A 23,529-nucleotide genomic window follows, 5' to 3' on the forward strand; every position below is an offset into this window, starting at 1 on the left:
ACTTTGTGGCTGTTTTTGTCCGACTTTTTTTGGTGGCATTTATCAGTCACATAAATACGGTGGTATTTTAATTTCTGTAACTGGAGGAAGCACAACTGTGTTGCATAATTTTTCTTACTCAAGAGCTGGCACAGGAAGGTATGTAACAAAGGCACTGCCCTGGTTAAACATTGTGAGAACCATTTGTGCTAAAATGATGTCATCAGCTTTTGACGTTTACAAATTTCTTTTGACTACTCTTAGATCCACACTTCAGTGAATGCTTCTAGGCATATCTTTTAAAGAAACAGAATTCATGATATGTGTTTTAAGTACTTGTATAGAATTTCTACTAATTTATCTAAGCCACGTGAAGGATTGCAAACTGCTGAGTTTGTTAGGAGAATACCAGGATTTGCAAAATTGAAGCTTCCTTAAAGCTTAAAAGTGCTTAGGTCTTCTCTGGTAAAGTTGTAAAGAAGAGTATTTGTGAGAAAGTTAGTACTGTATCACTAATGTTACCTTAATTGTTTTGATTCAGAGACACTTTAACAAGGGTAATAATTGAGATTTATTTTTGAAGACAGTAGTTGTGGAAAAAAAACGCTTCAGTCTCTATAAAGATACAGTTTTAGACAATCGTGTCTTTCTTCTTTAATCGTGTCCATAATAGGTAGGAGCCATGTTAAGATATTTTTTTTCTACATCTATAACAACTGTAATACATTTGTAAACTGTGTTTGTGTGTCTACTTGTTACATATGTGCGTGCACAAATGCGTGCATACACACACATGCATACATAAAGGCTCTAGTATATCAGAACTATCTACCAGTAATTTTTAATTGGCATCTTCATTCATGCAGTTTGCTTTGTGTTTGACAGCTGATTGCCCAGATAGAAGAAGCAACTCTGGAAACAGAAGGACTTCTCAGAATACCAGGAGTTGCAACAAGAGTAAAGGTAAATTGTTGCACAAATCCTCAATATCCCCAAAAACCTACCTCCGCTTACTGATTTTATTGTGTTGTGGAAATATATTTTAATACCAGGGTGTTCTGAAAATTTTCAAAAACAGAAAGCAAAATCTCTTCACAAAGAAAACTGAGTTATATTAGCCAAGAAGGTGATGGTTTCATCCAGGGTAGTTTTGGGGAGAAGGCTGGAGTTTGAGTTTGAAGGGAAGTCAAGGCTACGTTTCAAATTCAATTGTGCCAAAATCTTGTTAATTCTTGGCATGAGCTTTCCAGCCTTTTGCTTTTTCCCTGAACCAGTTGAATCATCTGAGCAGTTTATACGTAGTCTTTCTACCCCAGGAGGAAGCTTTTCTCTGGCATTGTGAGCCTATTTTAATAGCTAGACTTAACCTGTGTTACAGGGCAAGGTAGCCAGCATGCACTGAAGAACCTCTCACATTTATTTTTATGAACGGCAATATAACTACTCAGCTTGCTAAGCACAATCTTGTTAGGCACGTTCATACACACCGACACTTTGCAGAGCAAGTGCCAATTGCATGCGGACTCTTTCCCAGTATTTGCCGTAATGCAGGAAACTAAATACACAGTATGATTCACGCCAAAAGTCAATGTGTTAAAAAGATGGTCTGAACTGGCCTTAAATTCTAAACAGAAAGGACCATTTAAGTGGATTCAGCTGTCCAAAGACGTCTGCCAGCCTCTGTCGTGTAGAACTCGGTCCAGCAGCTGGTTCATTAGAAACAACTGAAAGAAGGGAATATTATGGAAATTGGCTTTGTTTATTTACCAGTAACTAAGATGATTTTTTTTTTTTTTACAATTTTCCTCCATTCTTTATTTTCCACTTTTCATGAGTTCTGCATACTGGAATAATTTTGGAGTGATTTTTTTTATTTGTTTATTCTTTGATTTTATCAGTTTAATACAATTTCGCAGGCAGGGAATCATTCACTATTTGACTTTCATTAATCTTTTACCTCTTTATTTGCAGGAGCTGCTTCTTTGAATTAAGTAATTGTTTTGTTAGCAAAGATGTTAAGTTCCTTTACTTATTCAAATAGAAAATTTTATAGAAAAACAAAGAATTTAGCATACTACATGACTGATGGTTTCTCTTAATTTTCTTAAACTTTTTTCTCCTACAGAAAAAGAAAATATTTTCCTAATTGTGTAGTTTCATAATAAGACACAGATAATCTCAAGAAAAATATTTTGCTATCTTATTCTGTAGATTTTTGGAGTTATTATTAAAAAAATGCATTGCATATGCCCCATTTACTTTAAAATCTAAGCATTGGTGCATTAGGATGCATAGCTGACATTTTATCTAGATGTTTAATACTGCATTTGCCACAGTGATTTGTTAAGAATGTGGATGGAGGACCTGATGAGACTCAGGGGGAGAACTTTTATCTTTATTTCTAAAGCTTGCTTTTGTTGATGAGCAGGAAATCATACCCACATGACTTTAGACATATAAGTTAGGATCTTTGCACCTTTGAACCCCCTAAGTAATCAGTGGAGACAGAAGATCTCTCTGGAGTACAGTTGAGAACATCCAACTTTTATATCAATCTAAGTGTCCACATTTTCTTTGGAAATAGATCCATTTTCCATTCGGACAAAGTTAAATTTAATAAGAACGGTATCTAAAAAATGTATCTAGTAACCTCTATCCAATGTGTCCTTCTTGACCAGATAAATAATTAAGGCCGTATTTTTCCTTAGCACTTCCCCTTATTTCGTCTCACATACTTTACGAAATAAGCCAGTGTATCTGTCCTTTTCTGTCTGGAAGAACTGAAGCAAGAGGAAGGGAGGTATTTGTGAGGCGTGCCTCAGGGCCACCGGACCTATACTGAGGCCGCTTCCCACTCTGCCAGACTGGGAAATAAATGAAGTGGGTGCAAGGCTGGGACTGATGCTTAATAGGAGACTAAGGAGGACTCAGTCTTTGCAGCATGTTCCCATTCGTACACCTCTGGAAGCCCAATAATAACGCTGCCGTGGGAGCAGGTTAGGAATATGGTAATGTCCGCTGCCAGCAGTATCCTGCCCTTTCCCAACCACAGAGTTATGAGGTATCACTGAGACTTTTAGTGCTGTTTTCTCTGCTGCGTAACTTCCATGTTTCGCAGTACAGTCCCCTTCCATAGGGGGCATGTTTGACATCCAGTGCTAGGCAATGCTGTATGTGCCCAGCGGCATGGGGTTCCCTGTAGATGGCAAAACATCCAACTAACCAGTCACACAAATCTTTTCCCTGTGTTTTAAAAAGAGAACCAGCCTCACCTTAGTGTATGTTTTGATAGGAAACTGTGTGTCAACATGCATAATTGCTGTATTTGTTTATGAAAATGGCCATGCATTACAGCAACACCCGTTGGTAGTAGTTTGAGAATTGCTATGTATATCAGCCATGTCTTAATATTTTGGGGGAGGGGAAGTCATAACTCTTACATGAATTAGTATGATATCTGGTTCTTATAGTATATTCCATATGGTCCTGAGGCAGGTCCATAGGATTTCTTCCTGTATGATTTGGCCGTCTGCTGCCTATTACTATGTGTTTGCTTGCGGTGCTTCTGATCCCCAATTTATCTTTTTGTAGCAAAAAATCACTGGCAGCTGGAGTTAGGTGATACTTCAGATGTCCCTTTTTTTCTCCCTTTCAAAGTATGGAAAGTATTGCTGTGTGTATAATGCATGACTTCCAGCAGCCAAGTGTTATTGGTGCTCTCTGTATCTACTGCCTTTCAGAGTCTTTGCCAGGAACTGGAAGCAAAATTTTATGAAGGGACTTTCAACTGGGAAAATGTAAAGCAACATGATGCAGCAAGTCTTTTAAAACTCTTCATCCGTGAACTGCCTCAGCCACTCCTCACTGTAGAATATCTCAAAGCTTTCCAAGATGTGCAGAGTGAGTAGTGTCCTTTCTGTCTCAGCTGCAAAGAATTGATACTAGTGCAGAGAAGTGCCTCTTTGTCTCTTTGCCATATGTGAAACGGAAAAACAAATTGAATAATAACAATATGACTTCTCCTGAGAAAAGACTGGGCATATTTTTGCTAATGTACGAATAACATTTTTCATGTAACATCTATTTTAATAGTTTATACATAAAATGAAAGCACACTGCCACTTTCTGATAAGATGTTTCTGATAGTCATTAGGAGCTATAGATGGGTTATAAGGAAATTGTGTATGATAGTATCAGTTTATAAACAATATTTGCTTCAAAAGAAAACAACAGCAAAGGTACAGTGGTTCTGCACAAAATCTAACAAATGGTAATTTTTACTGTTTAGGGTATTGTATCCATTTAAAACAGGAAAAGTTAGAGCAGAATAGTCAGAACTGCTGATCATCCCTGATCCCTTGAGATCAGCAAGTTCCTGTGAAAATGTCCTCCTTGCCAGCTGGTCACCAAGACAGCAAATATACCAGCTGTAACTGAAAGAGAGTGGCTTCGTAATAATGAATCAGGAGTGAGAACTCACATACATTAACTCCACAGCCAACACAGGAGTACAAGTTTCAGAAAAATGTATTCCCCTTATCTGCAGGCAGAGTGGTGGCTCATTCCTAAGGGAATGAGGGGGATTCCCATGGACAGGCAGACAAACAAATATTCTCAACAACTGTGGGCTGTGTCAGTCTCTGGGTTGTGAGCTGCCTTTCAAGGCCATTAAGTTGGTGGGAGCAGGGGGCTGGTGCTTAGGCCTGCTACAGAGTGGTGTTGATTTTGCAGTACTGAGTGGCAAGTTAAAGCTGGCCAGAGCGCTTTCAAATGATGCTGGCAGCAAACAGCTCCTCAAGGTTGTTCCATTTACTGGGTAGTGATTGGAGCCAGGAGGGTTTCTGCTTGCTGCTCCTGAGCTGTCTGAAGGCTTCTGTGGTTTTACTAACCCCAGAAAATACTCAGGTGCCAGAATCCAAAACACTTTCTACATTGAACCAAAGGACTTGATGCAAAACAGACATAGCACTTCACAGTCTTCCATTGTTTAAATTGTCTGCCTGTCCTGTTGGTTGCATGTAGTAAGATTAAATGTTAGAGGAAAAAGGGCTGTCTTTGTGACAGTAATTAGTGTTTTTCATGTTACCATGACTAAGTAGTGTGGTTAGAATTAAATATTTAAACAACCTTATTTAAACAAATTTATTAATTTGAGTAGTTCAAACAACTAAAATGCAATTGTTATTTAGGTGAACAGACAGAAACCCTTGATTTAAGTAATGAAATTGTTTTGCAATTTTATTTTTGTTTATTTTCCTAGGACAAGGCTGATTCTCATCCCTTTTTGAGCATTGTGGCATGGTGTTTTGGAACTAAATTTAAGCCTTACTTTGAATGTTTGTCTTCCTAGAGCGGGTAGATACAGTGTTATCACTACTTGCATGTTTTAAATGGCTATATAATTTGTCGCTTGGTTATTAGACCCTTAGTTTTTATTATGGTAGTCAGAAAGGGGTTTTTTTTACTTCAGCGATGAACTGGGTTTTTTTGGGTTTTTTTTTTTTTGGCGTCTTCCAAACTGATTTGGATGAAACGTATTTGAAATAGCAGTTTAGTTGGAATCCCAGCAGGAGGCACAAGAACAGCCCTGTTGAATTTTGAAATAGTGTGCTAAAACCATGTTAAGTTCACTTGTTTTATGTATGGCCTGATTCGTTAGGAATCTGCTGAGAAGACTTGCCAGAGCATGTCCTCTAAGGCATGACAGGATGAAGTTTATCACAAGTGACAAACATGAGAGGGTTGGGGCTTTCTGCTGCTCAACGCTGCCAGAACGTAGGAGCTCTTCTAGGAGGTGGAGGAGTGCAGGGGTGCATTCGACCTGCATCTTGGGTGAATGAGCAATTTCAAATTCACCACTGAGCAACTGGGTAAAAGGCAGACCCAACGTCACTGTTCTTTAATGACAGCTTGCCACATTTGGTACGGCACTCACTGCTGTACGTACGTGTGAAGCTGCTCTGCTCTTGGCTTTATCCCGGCTGGTTTGCCATTGCAGCTGCTGCTGCTTATGTCACTGGAGACCTGCCTTGTTCAGCAACACGTGGAATTCCTTCTGCGTGGGTGACTTGGGAGATCATGCAACTGTTAAGGCAATCAGAGAAACTGTGAAAGCAGTTTTGAATGTACCCTTTCATATGTTGGGGCACAGGCTCAAAAAGGGAGGAACCGTTAGCTGACTGTTTTTTCGTGTAACATTGCAAAATAAAGAATCACAAGGCATCTAGAAAATACTGCCAGAAGACTGCTGAGTCATACAGCAACTGAATCCTAAAAGAACGTTTGGAAATGAGTATCAGAAAGCGAGGATCTGCAGGTCCTTTGTCATACGATGACAATTAGCCAAGTGTACGTGTTCAGTATTTTGCAAGAAGTTTCCACTTTAAAATCATGCTTTCTGAAGAGAACAAATGACAATTTTAAAATACTGAGGTTCATGTCCTTCACTGGCAGATCTTCCAACGAAGAAACAGCAACTGCAGGCCTTGAATCTTTTGGTTCTCCTTCTACCTGAAGCAAACAGAGACACTCTGAAGGTTAGAATTGCTAATGCTTTTTTCCTGCACAAATATTTTGTCTGTTTCTGTGAATCCACTGTAACGAATGCTGTTGTCTTTTAATATACTTTTTTCAGTTCAAAGTTAATGCTGAAACTAGTGATTCTTTCTTTTTTTTGTATTTCACAGAACTTCAGGAAAAAAACCAAACAACTAACAACTTAGGACCCTAATTCCTCCCAAATGACTTTTAAGAATGTGACTTGAAATTTTTCCAGGAGATTACAATAATAATCTCCCAGTGAGCGACCTTTTCTCTTACAAGTTTTGTTCCTTTTTTTGCAGCAGCAGTCCAATCTTCCAATGCAAAAAATAAACAGTGTTAGGATACTATGAATGAGAGTTCGCTTTTATGGAATGAGTTTAGCTCTTCATTTTTATTCTCCACTTTTCTCTGTGCTGTTTGTTTCTACTCTCAATAAACTCTAAATTTACACTTCCTATTGGTATTTGCAGCACGTTACATGGAGTCTTCCAATTTGGGCTTATCCTTTTGTAGCAAAGCTATTAATCTTTTTCAGAATATGCTTACTATTAAAATTGCTACAATGAAAAATGAATTTACAGGATTTGTGTAGGATGCAGAACATCTATTACAGGCAAAAAATACTATTAGGTCTTATTGTTTAAACATGACTTTCTTTTTGAGTTTATTTACTGGGTGGAAGCAGTCAGGAGGGCTCCTGAGTTGAGTTAAAAATACCTGGAACTGAATTAATTGAAGATTGTCAGTTTCTACCAGGCTACCTGTCATTCACAATGCAGTAGTTTACTCATTAATCGCTTACCTTACAGAACTAGCCACTCCATGTTTCCGTAACTATGACAGCTGGCACTATTGTGTTCACTTTCAATTTAAGAAAAGCCAACAGTAATGTTTTCAAAAGCATCTGTGGGGTGCTACTTATGCACCTACATAACGAGGGTTTTGAAAAATATCGTACTGTGCAGGGCTTGGAAGTCACTTGACTGCTTTTGAAAAGGTTATCCACAAAAATAATGAGAATGATTTACTTCATTACTTAAAGGAAACAAAACTTGCGTTACCGTCATGCGAACAAACCTATCCACACTTCCTATTATTGATTGCTTTTAATGTGGTTTTATTAGGAATGAAGAGCTTTTTGCAAAAATATGTAACATCGTGTTTCACTTGTAACTTTTTCATGTGCAGAGTTGAGCTTAAGTTCTGCTGTTATTTCAGGTACTGCTTGAATTCCTCCAAAGGGTAATTGATCATCGAGACAAAAATAAAATGACGTTAAAGAATGTTGCGATGGTGATGGCCCCAAACCTTTTCACGTTTCATGGGTTTGGCTCAAAGACTATTGAACAAAGCGAGTTTGTTATGGCAGCTGGAACAGCAAATGTCATGCGCTTTATGATTCAGTACCAAAAACTTCTCTGGACGGTAAGTGGATTCTTAAGGAGGGGGGAAAAAAATCATACATTTTGCAAACAAAGCATATGAACAAAGGAATAATATGAACTTACTTTCATGATTTAGAAACAGATCAGGCCCCATCCAGCTGGGTTCTTGCTCATAGGTAATTCTTATGGGAGCAAAGCAGAATCATTACATCTTATGGTAGAGTTAAGCTCTGATGGTCAGAGTTTTAATATTCTATGTACCATATGTGAACTCAAAAATAAGTCCTTGGAGGATCTTTGTATTTGGCCTATCAGCATGCATTGTTATGAGGAATTTATTCCTTTCTGCTTAGAGATATTAGTAAGAAACATAGTGGTTTAGTCCATTTCACTTTTGGGCCAACCTTCATATTATATAAAATATGTTTTGATAAAACATGAATTTTGTGATGGTCTCAAGCAAAGCTCTAAATTAGACAGACTGGAGAAGTTTGGGCTTTGTTGTCCATCAGCAACTATAAAACAATTTTGACCTTTGCTGCATGTGAGGAAAAGTTATTATCACCATTGTACAGACCAAGCGTTGAGTGAATTTTTTTGGCTGAGGAAAGTAAAAACACTGCACGATTCCACCTTTCTTCCCCTGAGAGCTTACTGAATGGAATATTACATCACAAATGGAGTGTTTTTTAAATTGTTTCATAGCTTTAGATTATTTGAATCTTTAATTATTACTGGAAATAAATACTATTTTTTTTTTAGTCTTACCTGACAATCTGTCAATTTACTAAGTTTTGATAAGTTAGTTACTTAAGGAAATTATGTAGATATTCATACTTACTATCTATATTAATCTAGATTCCTAAGTTTATTGTTAACCAAGTGAGAAAACAAAACACTGAAAGACAGAAGAAGGAGAAAAAGGACAAAGCTATGAAGAAACTTCTGAAAAAGATGGCATATGATCGTGAAAAGCATGAGAAACAGGAGAAGACCCCTAATGATGTAAGGAAACACATATTTGAAGTACTTTATTAATAAGACTATAATCTCTAGTGAAAAAATGTATATAAAAGAGGGGATATCTACATTTATTTAACTGAAAATTTCAATAGATAGCAAGTTAATATGGGTTTCATAGTTTATGGGTTACCACCATGACACATTTAGAGAGTTGAGCCGTTTATTTGTTTGTTTTCCCAGATTTTTCAAAATATTTCTATTCTGAAAAATGATGTCCCACAGTTTTTTTTCAATTTGAGCATCAGAAACAAAAGTACATTAGGTCTGTATCTGTAGAGGGAGCAAGTGTTGTGACAACACTCAGTATTACTGAACGCACGTTTAGATGCATTGCTGCCTACGGGATGTTACAGAAGACCGTGTGTTTACTTAAAATAAGTATCTAGATTTTACTATTTGATATTTAATAGTGTTTGCAAACAAAGCTAGTATTTAATCCTTCTTCCTCATACAGGAGTTTCCAAACCGCTGAACTCTTTGCCTCAATGAATCTTAAACTATTCCTTGTAAAGTGGAGCATGCTCGAGCATGCACAACCTGCACACTCCAAGAAACCCCAAGGGATGAAACAAATATAAAAAACTGATAAACTGCTTCTTGTGCAGCTCTTGTCCAAGTGTCTACTCCCAATTTAGCCCTGTGTGTATAATCTACGGTTCAGTATCTCTCCATTAGGTAATTGACTTCTGCCAGATGCATTAGTGAGGTCAAGGCATGAGTTTCAGTGTAACACTCTTCACACATCCTTTACAGGGAAAAAAAATAAAAATCCTGGGGCATTATAGTGTTAATTTTCCCTGTACTTTAGAAATATTTTAACTGAGCTGTTCCCACTGACATGGAAACTTTTCAAAAATATATCTCGTGTACCTTGAAATTGCTTTTTATTTACAATTTCAATGAAGTTAGTAATTACGATTTTTTGAAGCTCATTAACCTATACATATGGTGTCTTAATTATAATGCATTTGAAATACATGATTCCAAAGTTATTTTAAATATGTAAACGGGTAACACCAAATATGTGTATCCTGATAGCATAATTGGGTACACATCAGATTTAGGTGGTATGAAAATACCACCTTGTGGGCTGAAGTCATATTGAAGATTCCGGTGAGTTAGAGACATCTTGTGGTAGCTTGTAAAAATGCATTAGTCTGAATGGTGTGTTTTTCTTATCAAATATGCGTATGGCAAACTGTTACAGAAAAGGGTTGTCATATGCTAATAAAGGCATTTTTTAAGCTATTAAGCCAAAAAAAAGAATATGGCAAATGAATATGCTATAATATCCCTTCAAGTCTACCTGGTTTGATCTTGAAAGTATGCCTTTTTTTTTTTTTTTTTTTTTTGGAATGTGCAAATAGCTGGATCCTTTGGGCAACTGCATCTGGTATCTGCTGGAGGCTTATATTTCAGTGTTCCTACCTCATTTTGTATGCAGTATTTGACACATCTCTTAATGTCCAAAATTAATTAGTTCCCCAGGCATCACTTCGCCTTACTTTGATATCTATCTATATGAAGGAATCTGTACACAGAATGAGGACTTACATACGATTTTAAAATAAAGCTAACTAAACACTGACATTTGTTTTACGCTGTCTAATAAGAAAAGAATTCTTTGAATATAAGTCAGCTGAGTTATGATAAGATGACACATAATGCTGCCATCCCCTGTTCAACATAGAAATAACAGCAAATACACTGAAATAGGCAAATGCTGTTGCAACTTCAGGTATCGGATTTTTTTTGTAATTCAGTGCTGTTGGTCTTTTAGGGTAAAACATGCCTTTTTAATCTGCTGGGGAGTTAGGGCTGAAGTCTCATATAATACATTCTTACTCAAATGTAAATGTAAAGTTACTATTCAAGAATTTTCTTTAAGCCCTAGAATTCTGTGGGGATTTTCTTCAAAATTAAACAGTACAACTTTTCACAAATCCTTCGTGCTTATTTGAAGCATTCAGGTGCCTGAGAACATATTGCTTTTAAGATCATATTCCCAAATTGATAAGACTTCATTGTGAATAACAATTTTATACATTTTTCAGTTTAAAAAGTGTCTCATTCTTTAAGGAAAATGTGTTGGCTTTTTTTTTCACCTCCAAATTTCAATTTATACTGCCTTAATTTGAAATTGAGGTAATTTTCCTGTGCAGTTCCTGAGTGGCTTTCCACTATGAGATGGCCAGTTGAGGCACCCAGACTTGTGGTGAATCCCCATTCCAGTGAAGCCTGTATGAAACTTTTGAGAGTTAATTATCTTGCATGCAGCTGAATAAAAACTAAGTAAAAGTTACAATTTGCTGTGGCACCCCACACAATTGCCGTAGATAGACAGAGCTTGAGTCCCTTCCATATTCTTCGGAAATATCTCAATATCTGCAATCTTAATGGCAGTGAGCTTATTTTGATAAAATTGCATCTTATCTCTGATGAGGCCTCTGTATCAATCACATTTCCCCTTTTCAGACAGAGGTTAAATAGCATTTACTGCAAACTTTGGACAAGATCTCTGTACAGTGCTGAGAGTGGTTAATATTATAGGGCTCATGACGGTTAATTGAGAGGGGTTAATATTAGAGGGCTCGTGAAGGTTAATTGGTTTTCAGGATACCTATGCATGCCTATGGCCCCAAGTCTGTGTTAGGGATTTAAGTCTTTATGTTGCTGTTGGGGTGCATAACGCTTTAGCCAGGGAAAGAAAGATGCCCTTAGGACTGGAAATTTACCTACTAGTATAGCCAAATTTGTACCATCTGTCATTGTATTCCTCTATATGTTGCAATTGTTCCAAAAAAAAAAAGGAGCAGTCATGTTAGCAGCACAACGCAATGCTACTGGGTATCTAATACAGGTTAGAATAACCATTGTATCCCATAGCTGTTCTGTTTGCATAACCTGTTTGAATTTTCACAGTATAATGTTACAGGCTCTTGCTGAATTCGTTATCCACTGCAATGCCAGATTATTTACTAAAAAAAATTGCTACCGGCTAAATAATTTATCTTTATATAATTTTACAACTGTTTGTCCCAAACTAGGTGCAACACCTTGCAGTTCCAAGAGAACAACTATATCCCGGTTCTTTCAGACTTTGTCTCCCATGTAGCAAGATCCTTTTGAAGGCCTGTTTTGTTCTTCATAACGCTCGTGCCCCATTCCTGCTTGGTATCATTTGCACATTTAATAAGTATATATTATATACCGTTATCTAAGTCATTAGTGAAAATACTGCATAGTCACTGCATTCCTCTCTTCATCTAGCCTGATGAATATTTGTAAGTGTGTCATGCAAAATGGAACAGGAGAATCTGGAAAAGACCCACCCCAGATCCTATAGCGTAGCACCTGTGGTTCTTTTGTGCTATATAGACTCAAGTCCCTCTGAAAAGAGAGGATTTGAAAGAAGATGAGTACCTCACAGATGTCTGCTGTGCCTGCTACAGACTAAATGTTGCAGGCCACTGTATTTTCCATCAACTAAGGACATGTTTCTTTTCAGGTTTTTAAAGTGTGTAAGTACCTAACTCAGCCAGGGGCTTCATCATTGTAAACTTCATCCTGAGAGAGCCTGTGAGGCAGGAGAAGGGACTTGCAAGCTGAATAGCACGTTGTCAGTCACCCTATAGGTACTTGGCTTGTATGTTGTAATGTGGAGCCCTAACTTGGATGTTTTGATCTGTGCTGTGCAGAGAACAGGTCCTTCTGTGACTCTGCTCCTAGCTGTTTTATGGCCACATTTTATTTCCCAACAACTTGCACAGTGAATGGGCTAGGGGATGCTCAGTATCTGTTCTCTCTGTAGTCAGGCACCATGAACATGTTGTGCGGCTGAGCACGAGTTCTTCTGTAGATGCAGGTCGTGAAAGTGGCAAAATGCATTCGTTAGCGGAGGTAATACTGATTCTGTCTGAATAAACAAAGTAATTATTCTGTTTGATCTGTGACCGTAATGTCACAGCTCTGTGGACATTTCTTGTTCTTTCTCTCGTATGCTCATAGAAAGAGGGTTTTTAAATCATTTATCATATACTCGCTGTATAGGAAAAAACCCTGTTATGCAGCTGAAGGTTGGAAAAACTTCATTAACATCAACTGAGACAAAGTGATGCAGAATTGTATACAAAAATGAGAACCAATTTAAATTGACTGTGCTGAATCTGATGAAAGACCAGTTAGGGACATCTGTAAATAACCGTGTCATCTTTAAAAGTTTCCTTTCTTTTTGCCAGGATCCCAACAGTTTGAAAAGACACAAAAGATTTTTGAGCAGCAATTAACTTCCTAGCAGATGGCTGCAGCCATTGTTTCCGTAGGCGGAGACCTTTAAGAACAGATTTGACAAATTTAGGGATAAATGTAGGGATTTGCTCTTTGAGATCCACTGCAACCTTACTAAGCTTTGATTCCATGATTACTACAAGGCAACTTTTCAATTTAGTGATTCTTAATGCTTTAGAAATTAGATATTATGCCTAGTATTTTTAAATCAATAAATAATAAGACTGGATATAGAAGGATTGCTTGGTTAAAATTACTTCCTGTAGCTCAGCACTTTTATAGTAAGCTTTCTCAGGAAGCTTTGCTTCTGATTCTCCTCGCATTTATACTTGTTCTATATTCATTTAACTCTGATGGTTTCGGAGAAGCTATTCTAGATTCACAGGTGCCCAGATTTATTCATTGATTATGGAAGAAGAAATGTTCAGCCTTACAATTGCAGTAAATACGGGGGGGAAGAAGAGAATGAACTGTCATAATCAACCTTGACTACTGAGACTCTTATCTTTCTTGTCCTATCAAAATGAGTACATTTGGGTAAATGGTAATGTAATACGAATAGAAAAATTACCACAAGATCTCCAGGAACAGAAATTAGGACCTTATTCACAAATAAATTATGCCTTTTGTAACTTCAGATGTCATGTACTGCAAGTTGAACAGAAGAACTGTCCTTAGGAGCCCTCCTTTTCTGTAACTAATATGATTGATATTCATCATCAAGGATTTTTGGGTTGAAATAAAATACAAATCCATTATGTAGTCAGACCTGCAGGTTGACTAGCTGAATATATTCCAGAGAATAAAAAATACGGAGAAAAAGCTGTAGTGGTGAATATCTGTTATAAAAGGAAATGATATTTGAAAAGAGGAGTCAGTTAAAGTAGACTGACCCATGAATACTTTGTGATTTCTTTTTTTGGCATGAAATTCAGATTAAATGAAACTGGAAAGGTTTCTTCTGGAAGTTTTTAGGGGGGTGCAGGGGGGGTTGCCTGGCTTTCATGCCTGCAGCAAGTCTTTTCCATATCCACCTCATAGGCTTCTTGTCAAACCAAAGTGCGTTCTTAATGTAGCAGTAATTGTTATTGTTATTCTTAACATCTTTGAAAAATAATTAAACACTACTGTTCTTTTGTTCTAAAGTTCTCCCTGCTGTTAAAAAGAGATTTGAAGGTCTGATGTAATTTGCTGAATTAGTGTGTAGTTATCATATTTCTGCAGTGAAGTGTAGTAGATAGTACAGCGCTCTGTACTTAACTACTAAGTTACTTATTCCACACTGTATTTTGAGAAGCTCATCAAAGCCAGCCGCTAGCAGCTTTGTTCCAACACTGTTATTTCTTTGCAGGCTGATGTTCCTCAGGGAGTGATACGGGTGCAAGCACCTCATCTTTCCAAAGTTTCCATGGCAATACAGCTGACAGAAGAACTGAAAGCCGGTGATGTAGTAGCCAGGTTTCTCAGCCAGAAAAGGTACAAACACATTTCTGTTTTGTTATCATTTTGGGAGAAGTGGCTTTTCATATATTATATCAAGAACAAAAGTTTTAAAATACTTTAAGTCCAAGTGAGTTCATGAACTTTTGGGCTGAATTTAGCCTACTGGAATATGTGTACCTGATGTCATTAAAGCTCACAAAGCCTTCAGGAATGCATGAGTGCCGTTAGTAAAAAATTAACTGCTATTTAATCTGATGGGTGAAGAATACTTTTTTAACTTTCTGGGGAGAAGATAGAATGGAACTCCAATAAGATAAGTCTAGGAAACAAAGGAATGAGGAAAAGAGAAAGAAAATATTTGGAAAAAAAAGAAAAAGCATTTATATGTAGCAACAGTATAGGTATTGTGATATAAATATGTGCAAATATCCTGGATGTGCAGTGATTTTAAAGGCAAGCTACATTTGAGTCATACAAATCCATTTAGAAGGGGAGAAGTTTTAATCAAGCTTTTACATTATGTTTTATACATATGAGCAAAGTAAGAAATCAGAATAGACCTATCAAAAACCCCCATGTATTTAACACACAAGTGCATCATATATAACTATTCATGCTAAAGCAATAATGTGGTACACTAGTTGAGAGTAAGAAGCTGCTTTTTCCTAAATGCTGTTTTTGGAGGTTTACACTTTTGACAAAAAGTTATTTTCTGGCTGTGCTTTAGCATATATTATTATAATTAAGCAGTGAGAATAATAGAATCCCTTTGTAATATGGGGATTTTATTCATAGAATCATAGAATCATTTAGGTTGGAAAAGACCCTTGGGATCATCGAGTCCAACCATCAACTCCACTCTACGAAGTTCTCCCCTACAACATATCCCTTAACACCACATCTAAACGAGTCTTAAACACATTCAGGGATGGTGACTCCATCACCTCCCTGGGCAGCCTATTCCAGTGTCTGACCACTCTTTCTGTGAAGAATTTTTTCCTAATGTCCAGTCTAAACCTACCTTGCTGCAGCTTGAATCCATTCCCTCTTGTTCTATCACTAATTACCTGTGAGAAGAGACCAGCACCAACCTCTCTACAGTGTCCTTTCAAGTAGTTGTAGAGAGTGATGAGGTCTCCCCTCAGCCTCTTCTTCCTCAAACTAAACAGTCCCAGCTCCTTCAATCACTCCTCATAGGATTTATTCTCCAGGCCCTTCACCACCTTCGTTGCCCTCCTCTGCACGCGCTCCAGCACCCCGGTATCTCTCTCATATTGAGGTGCCCAGAACTGGACACAATACTCAAAGTGTGGCCTCACCAGTGCTGAGTACAGAGGGACAATCACCTCCCTACTTCTGCTGGTCACACTATTTCTAATACAAGCCAGGATGGCATTGGCTTTCTTGGCCACCTGGGCACACTGCTGGCTCATGCTCAGCCGCTTGTCAATTAGGACCCCCAGGTCCTTTTCTGCCAGGCAGCTCTCCAGCCACACTTCCCCAAGCCTGTAGTGATGCATGGGGTTGTTGTGGCCGAAGTGCAGGACCAGGCACTTGGCCTTGTTGAAGCACGTTCCATTAGCATTGGCCCATCGATCCAATCTATCCAAGTCTCTCTGTAGAGCCTCCCTATCCTCATGTAGATCAACACTCCCGCTTAGCTTCGTGTCATCTGCAAACTTGCTGATGATACACTCTATGTCCTTATCAAGGTCATCAATAAAGGTGTTAAACAGAAATGGCCCCAACACTGAGCCCTGAGGGACACCACTTGTGACTGGCCACCAGCTGGATTTAACTCCATTGACCACCACTCTTTGGGACTGCCCGTCCAGCCAGTGCTTGATCCAAGCAGATCGTATGCTCATCCAGGCCATGAGCCGCCAGTTTTTCCATGAGAATTCTATGGGGGACAGTGTCAAATGCTTTTCGAAAGTCTAGGTAGACAATGTCCACAGCCTTTCCCTCATCCAATAATCGGGTCATCTTGTCATAGAAGGAGATCAGGTTCGTCAGGCAGGACCTGCCTTTCCTAAACCCATGCTGACTGGGCCTGATCCCCTGCTTGTCCATTATATGAGTTGTAATGGCACTCAAGATGATCTGCTCCATGACCTTCCCTGCTACCGAGGTCAGACTGACAGGCCTATAGTTTCCCAGATCCTCCTTTCTGCCTTTTTTGTAGATGGGCGCTACATTTGCTACCTTCCAGTCCATTGGGACCTCCCCAGTTAGCCATGGCTTCAGATAGATAATGGAAAGTGGCTTGGCGAGCACGTCTGCCAACTCTTTCAGCACTCTTGGATGTAGCCCATCCAGTCCCATAGACTTGTGCGCATCCAAGTGGTGTAGCAGGTCACTGATCACTTCCTCTTTAATTGTGCTGACCTCGTCCAGCTTCCCCTCCCTGTCCCCTAGCTCACGAGGCTGGGTGCCCAGGGAACAGCTCATTCCACTGCTAAAGACTGAGGCAAAGTAGGCATTGAGCACCTCAGCCTTTTCCTCATCCTTTGGGACTATGTTTCCTTCCTGCATCCAATAAGGGAGGGAGATTTTCCCTAATCCTCCTTTTGTTAATGAATTTATAGAAACATTTTTTGTTATCCTTAACAGCTGTAGCTAGGTTGAGCTCTAGCTGCGCTTTGGCTCTCCTAATTTTCTCCCTGCATGGCTTCGCTATATCCTTATAGTCTTCATGAGAGACCTGCCCCCTCTTCCAGTGGTCACAGACACTCCTTTTGTTCTTGAGGTCCAGCCAAAGGTCCCTATTTAGCCAGGCCGGTCTCCTTCGCCACCTACTTGTTTTTCGGCACACGGGGATAGCCTCCTCCTGTGCCTTTAAGACTTCTCTCTTGAAGTATGCCCAGCCTTCCTGGGCTCCTATATCCTTCAGGGCAGCCTCCCAAGAGATTTTGTCCATCAGTTTCCTGAACAGGTCAAAGTTTGCCCTCCGGAAGTCTAAGGTGGCGGTTTTACTAACCCCTCTCCTTGTTTCTCCAAGAATTAGAAATTCGATCATTTCACGATCTCGGTGCCCTAGACGGCCACCAACTTTTACTTCCCCTACAAGCTCCTCCCTGTTCACAAGAAGCAGGTCCAGGAGGGTACCTTCCCTCGTCAGCTCACTTACCAGCTGTGTGAGGGAGTTATCTTCCACACATTCCAGGAACCTCCTGGATTGTTCCCTCTCTGCTGTGTTGTATTCCCAGCAGATATCTGGGAGGTTAAAGTCCCCCACAAGAACAACGGCAAGTGACCGCAAAATTTCCCCCAGCTGCTTATAGAAAGCTTACAGAAATTCTTCCCCTGTCTTTTCTTTTACTTCTTTTAGTTGCAGCAAAATCAAAACCAGCAAGAATGTAGTTTCTCCCACCCAACCATAAGGCTTTTTCAGAAATATGAAGTGTGTGAGGGGAATACTTATTTTTGCAGCAGCAGTGAAAGAAAAATCAGAGGGTAAATATCAGGCTACTTGCTAATAACAATGGAATTTTTTTCTAAACTCCACAGTTTCTTCACATCTATCTTATTTTACCTTTTCTATAGTGTATTGCTCACTCGCAGGACTATTAATTTGCACTAGCATGCAAGGGTATTCTTGTTCATTTACTGTATCAATAAATGAGTATAAACACGAAGGTTTATGACAGGTACACTGCTGATCTTAATTAGCATAATTTCTCCCGGGGACATCTGTATGGCCAGTGTACAAGCTCTTTCATTGTTGCTCATTGTGTTTTGTTCTTGACAGCGGAAATGTCCAAACGCTCAAGAAAGAAGAGGTCTTTCTTTATGAAATAGGAGGAAATATTGGTAAGAATGGCTTCTGAAGAACTTCTTTTGCTAGAATAGGATTCCTTGGCATGTTGTCCATGGGCTTCACTGTGGTTGCTTTTTTATTCATATCGTTAGTTCTCCCTGACACTAAGGCAGACAGTTAACCTTGCGGAGAAGGAAGCAGAGATGTTGGTGTGATCATCATATTAGTAGTATCTTATTATCTCTCCCAGAGGAAGACAGCAGCTGTAACAGGTGTTCCTGATATGTGTGTACAGTGAAGAAGCACAGAAAGGGTGGATAGGAAGGTGCTTGAAGTTCATGTCATTCACCTTTTTGTATTGAGGCATAATAAGTGAATTTGAAGTCCTTCATGCTCTGCATTTGAGCATTGCTTGCAGGTTCCTTTGGGGAAAAAAACGCTCAACCAGAAAGATGACTTAGTGATAAAACTTTCCAACGGTTAGTCTTTCCTGCTCTGTGTCTTCCAGATCCTCTTGATTAAAGTAAATAGCAGATCAGCAAGGTTAACCCCAAAGGATAATTTTGAACACAGTTCTGAAATTTTCTTTGAGGAATGCAAAAGTATTTTTGCATTGGAAGTCAGTTTCTAATCACAGTATTTTTCATATGCTCAGCAAAAAACCCCAGAGAACTAGAAAATAGTATCGGATTGGACTTACATTTCCTTCTTCCTTATTAACTTTGACCTGTTAAACTTTATTTGAAATTATAAAATTCCATGAATACCCAGTACTTTTGTACTCTGCAAGTTGAAATCCAGTATGTAAATTACTATTTCTAGCATTTTTCCTTTTTACATAATCACTATTTTAAATCAGTATTTTTGTGTGTGTGTCGAAACCAAAAGACTTAAAGTAAATTAAAAATAACACTTTCCTATGTTCCCTACAACAGATGTTTTAGTGTTTTTACTAAGTCTGTTGGCAATAAGGAAGTTACTGAGATAAATGGATGCCAGATCAATGTATTATATATTCTCTTGCATATCCAATATGTACATACATTTGCTATGCCTGTTAGAGCAGGTTGGGATCCCAGATGTAAGACTTTTTTAAAGGAGAGGAGTATCTTGTTTATTGTACAGAGGTGAAAAAAGTAGAATTGTAGAAAAAAAGTTTTTGTAACAGAATTCCAGTGAAACTGGAACAACCTACTATCAATTTAAACTTGTGATAGAAATTGTATGTCTCTTAGAGAAAATACATGGCTAGCTGCCGATTTGTTTTATTTTGTTTTGTTATGAAATAGGATAGAAAGGTTAGATGTTTCCTCTGTCTGAATGGTTTACTTCCAGACAATTTCAACTTTAATCAGACCTTACAAATACTAGTCCTTATTAATACTCTCAGCTGAGATAAGAGAAACTCCCTGACTTTAACCTGCTGTACAGGTTTAAGTACACCAGCTGTCTCGATCTTTGCATTCCCTCATTCTGCCCAGTGTGACTGACTCACATAGAGGGAGATCAAAAGGGATGAGAATCAACAGGCTTGTGATACACTTATATGCTTACGCTCATAATTGTAACATTCACAATCCTGCCATCCTGTCCCCTAGCAGATGGAGCTGCTGAAGTCTCCAGACAATTTTTGAGTACTCAGTTCACTAAAGGGCTTCAGGGCACTGAATGGGACTTCTGCCATTGCTTCGTGACCGGGACTGGATGCGGACTTGGCAAACCACTGCCTGAACATGCTGCACTGTGTGTGGGAGAGGGCCTAGTTCAGCAGCATGGGCGGTACAGGTCATGTAGGCTGGGATAAAAATCCTTGAGGGAGGACAGGCTGCCACCTGGCAGGGAGAGTGGATGGAGAGGGAGCAGATGGAGACCGAGACTGGTTGAGCAGGGAGTCTTGCCGCCTTCCCCACTCTGTGCAGGGAGTCCAAAGAGCTGGCAGACAAACCCAGCTGCAGCATCGCACCCCTGCTCACCTCCTGCTTCAGGAGAGCTTGTGCTGGAAACATCTGGCTGGCACATGAGCCATCTATCCCAGCCATTTGCACGGTGGAGTAGGAGAGGGGCTGTGATGTTGAACTGCAAATGCATAAGATAATGCTTTGCCTGTGGGGGAACGGGAAGAGTATGCAGATCTTGATGGATCAGCATATGGTATTTTCATCATAGCCAATAGACATAAATAAATTGCTTGTAAGGCACCAAGAACACTGTGCTACTTTTCCCTCCTAGGACAGTAACCATTACAAGTGCTATGCAGAACTGCTGACCAAGAGGAGCAGGACAGGGAGTAATACCTTCTTAGCAAGGACAAGCCTTGCTCAAACATTCCATGTGAGAAGGAGAAAATAACCTGAAATTTTAATGGGCTTCTAAGCAAATGTGAAACTAGTGCTTGCATTTAACCACGAAAGGACCAGGGCATTGCTCCTTTTTTCCCTAAACCTTTGCGGAGCAGAGCTCCCATGTGCGTGGTCTGTGTGAAAAATCTGACCTAGAACGTTCCACAAAGGTGGCACAGCCCCTGCTCTCCTTCCTTCTTCCTCTGTCCTCCTTCCTTCCCAAGACAGACTGGAAGGGCAAGGGCACTTCTAGGTTTTAGCTGAAAAGCTAAATTGAATAAAACAGTGACGGGAATGTTGAAAATCATTTACTTTCTTTTTTGGTACTGATGTAACCACATATCTCTTCTATTTCTAGGAGAACGCTGCCTTGATGATGATACCTACATGAAGGACCTATACCAGCTCAACCCAAATGCTGAGTGGGTTATAAAATCTAAGCAGAGCTAAGCTCACAACAAATGGCAAAAGAACAACCTGTGGACTTACTTTGTAAGGCTGAATGTTTCAAAGGGATAGCGTGTCCTTTCAACATTCAGCTGTGTTATATTTATATTAATAGAACCGTATCCAGTTAAAAAACAAAAACAAAACCAAAACACTGGTGGAAACCCAACAGTGATTATCAGTAAATTTTCAGTTTTACTCACAGCAAAATTTTGGAGATAGCACAGTTTTCCCACTCATATTTGAAATGAGAATAAGTACCTTAAATATTGTAATGGCACTAATCTACCTCCCATCTGGTAGGTCTTGTTCCAGAAGAATTTATTTTTCAAACAGATGTTTAACCCCTTTATAATAGAGATCTACAATCTGTTTGTGTAGAATTGTGTGTTCATAGAGGTCTTTACAGTGTTAGTACACTGGAGAACCAAATCCTGATCAGCACTTCTGAATGGTACAGTATTAAAAATACCTAAACGCAGTCATATGAATTTCCCAAGTGTGAAATTCACAAGAAAAAACTGCAATGCAATATATTTTGTCTTTGGAAGTCCTAAATTTTTTGACTTTCTAGGTAAAGTTTGATGAAAACTATTTTAAAACAACTGTGAAAATGCTTTATATGCATCTTTTTTGCTAGATCTTTTAAACATTTTTATTCTATTCCAGTTGATTGTATTCTTGATTTTATTTAAAAAAAAAAAAAGAAAAAAGGACCATGTGACAAGGTGAGTCATTTTTAAAGCTCACCACTCTTGGCAGTGTCCTTTCTGGAATATTGTCATGCAGTGTAAAGACCTTAGGGTTTTCAGCAATGATATGCAGCCACGTTACATACACTGGTTTCAGTTTTTTTGGACTTCTGATAGATTACATTTTGTGAACTGCCAAAACCTGCCAATTACTAGCACAATAAAAATGTTCGGGAAGAATAAAATAACTGTGGAGGGAAAATGTAGTCTAAATTTCATAGGTAGCAAACCACCAAACCTTTCACTCAAAATCAGTGTAAAGGTCTACTGTGGAGTTCACATGGGCTTTTTGGATATTATCTACCATGTCTGGTCTATCCTGGATGAGGCTAGAAATCAAGTTCTGATTTCCCTTATGCTGATAGATGATGTCTAAACCACTTCAAAAATTAATAGTCCAACGGTGAAATCCTTCTCTTTGCAGGGAGGAACTGAAAGCTCCCTGTGGAATTCACTGGTAATGAATTATAGACTGATGTGGCTTGTTGCAGCACAAAGAGCTGTGGACTGTAGCTCCAGAGCCCCGGTCCCACAGCAACACTTTGGGCTCACAAACTTGTGTACCACTTTACAATGTATTTGTAAACTAGCTCAGCCATGCCTAAGCGCTCTGACTACCCGAAATAACTACTGTGAAATTATATCCTTGGAATGAAACATTTTCTTTCAAAGCACACACACAATTATATTGACCTTATAGGGAATATTCTACATACAATCAAGGACTGAATTAAATCTTTTTTGACTTGATCAAAGCCGATTAAAGGAATAAAGGGCCCTTCTGCAGAGCTATGGATACCGGCCCTGACTGTGTTTTTCCCAAAGTAACCACTGTAACTCTCCATTTAATAGATAAGCAATGAAACAGAACTCTGAAAGGTCACAGAAAAATTAGACATCTACTGATTAGTTATCCACAGCATACGAACAATTTTGGGGGCGTAACTATTTATTGTTTTTTGAGGTTGAAGGCTGACTTCATATGGAAAGGAAGCAGGATTCTCAAAAGCAGGATAAATAACGTAGGAAATAGTTCTAATGTGACTGTACTGCCCTTGATGCTCCGTCTAGTTGGGTGCCCCTACATGGTACAGCCCTGTGCCACTGTAGGCAAACCCTGTAAGACAAATCACTTTTGTCAATAGAACAAACCACATTCTCTGTTCTTTAAATGTGAAGGAATAGAGTAGAAAACCAGTACAATGCTTAGGTAAATATTTATGAATCTAATGTAATAAATATAAGGTTTTTTTATCATGTAATACAAAAATGATGTGTGTTTTCATAATACATGATAGTTCTGTAAAAGATTACTTGTTACTGGAACTCTAGATGTTATTTTAATCAGGAGCAAAGTGCAGATGATAGGAACAGCTGTACAGTTTCAGTATAAAATTACGACCGCCCCGTGGCTATGATCTCTTAAATAACTTTGTTTCTGGTTTAGTGCCATTATCTTTTTTAATTTAAAAAGCTCTTTTATAATTAAATGGTGTTTTTTTCTGACTTGTTTTCTCACTTGAATTATTATATTTGTATGTAAAACATATACAATTAGCAATAAGTGGTGA

General features: G+C 38.7%; 1 protein-coding gene across 5 annotated transcripts in view; it reads left to right on the forward strand.

The window, feature by feature from the left end:
• ARHGAP18 (Rho GTPase activating protein 18) overlaps positions 1-23,464 on the forward strand; it is a 68,849-nt gene extending 45,385 nt beyond the window's left edge. For all 5 annotated transcript variants that reach the window (XM_054196216.1, XM_054196217.1, XM_054196218.1 and 2 more), the window contains 8 exons: positions 865-942; positions 3,720-3,879; positions 6,433-6,515; positions 7,741-7,947; positions 8,766-8,912; positions 14,569-14,693; positions 18,412-18,473; positions 21,118-23,464. In XM_054196216.1, coding sequence (XP_054052191.1) covers positions 865-942; positions 3,720-3,879; positions 6,433-6,515; positions 7,741-7,947; positions 8,766-8,912; positions 14,569-14,693; positions 18,412-18,473; positions 21,118-21,209 — 954 coding nt within the window. In that variant the 3' untranslated portion in view covers positions 21,210-23,464. The remainder of the gene's footprint in view (positions 1-864; positions 943-3,719; positions 3,880-6,432; positions 6,516-7,740; positions 7,948-8,765; positions 8,913-14,568; positions 14,694-18,411; positions 18,474-21,117) is intronic.
• The last annotated feature ends 65 nt before the right edge of the window (positions 23,465-23,529 follow it).

Source organism: Rissa tridactyla, chromosome 3, assembly GCF_028500815.1.
Source record: "Rissa tridactyla isolate bRisTri1 chromosome 3, bRisTri1.patW.cur.20221130, whole genome shotgun sequence".
Lineage (NCBI taxonomy): Eukaryota > Metazoa > Chordata > Aves > Charadriiformes > Laridae > Rissa > Rissa tridactyla.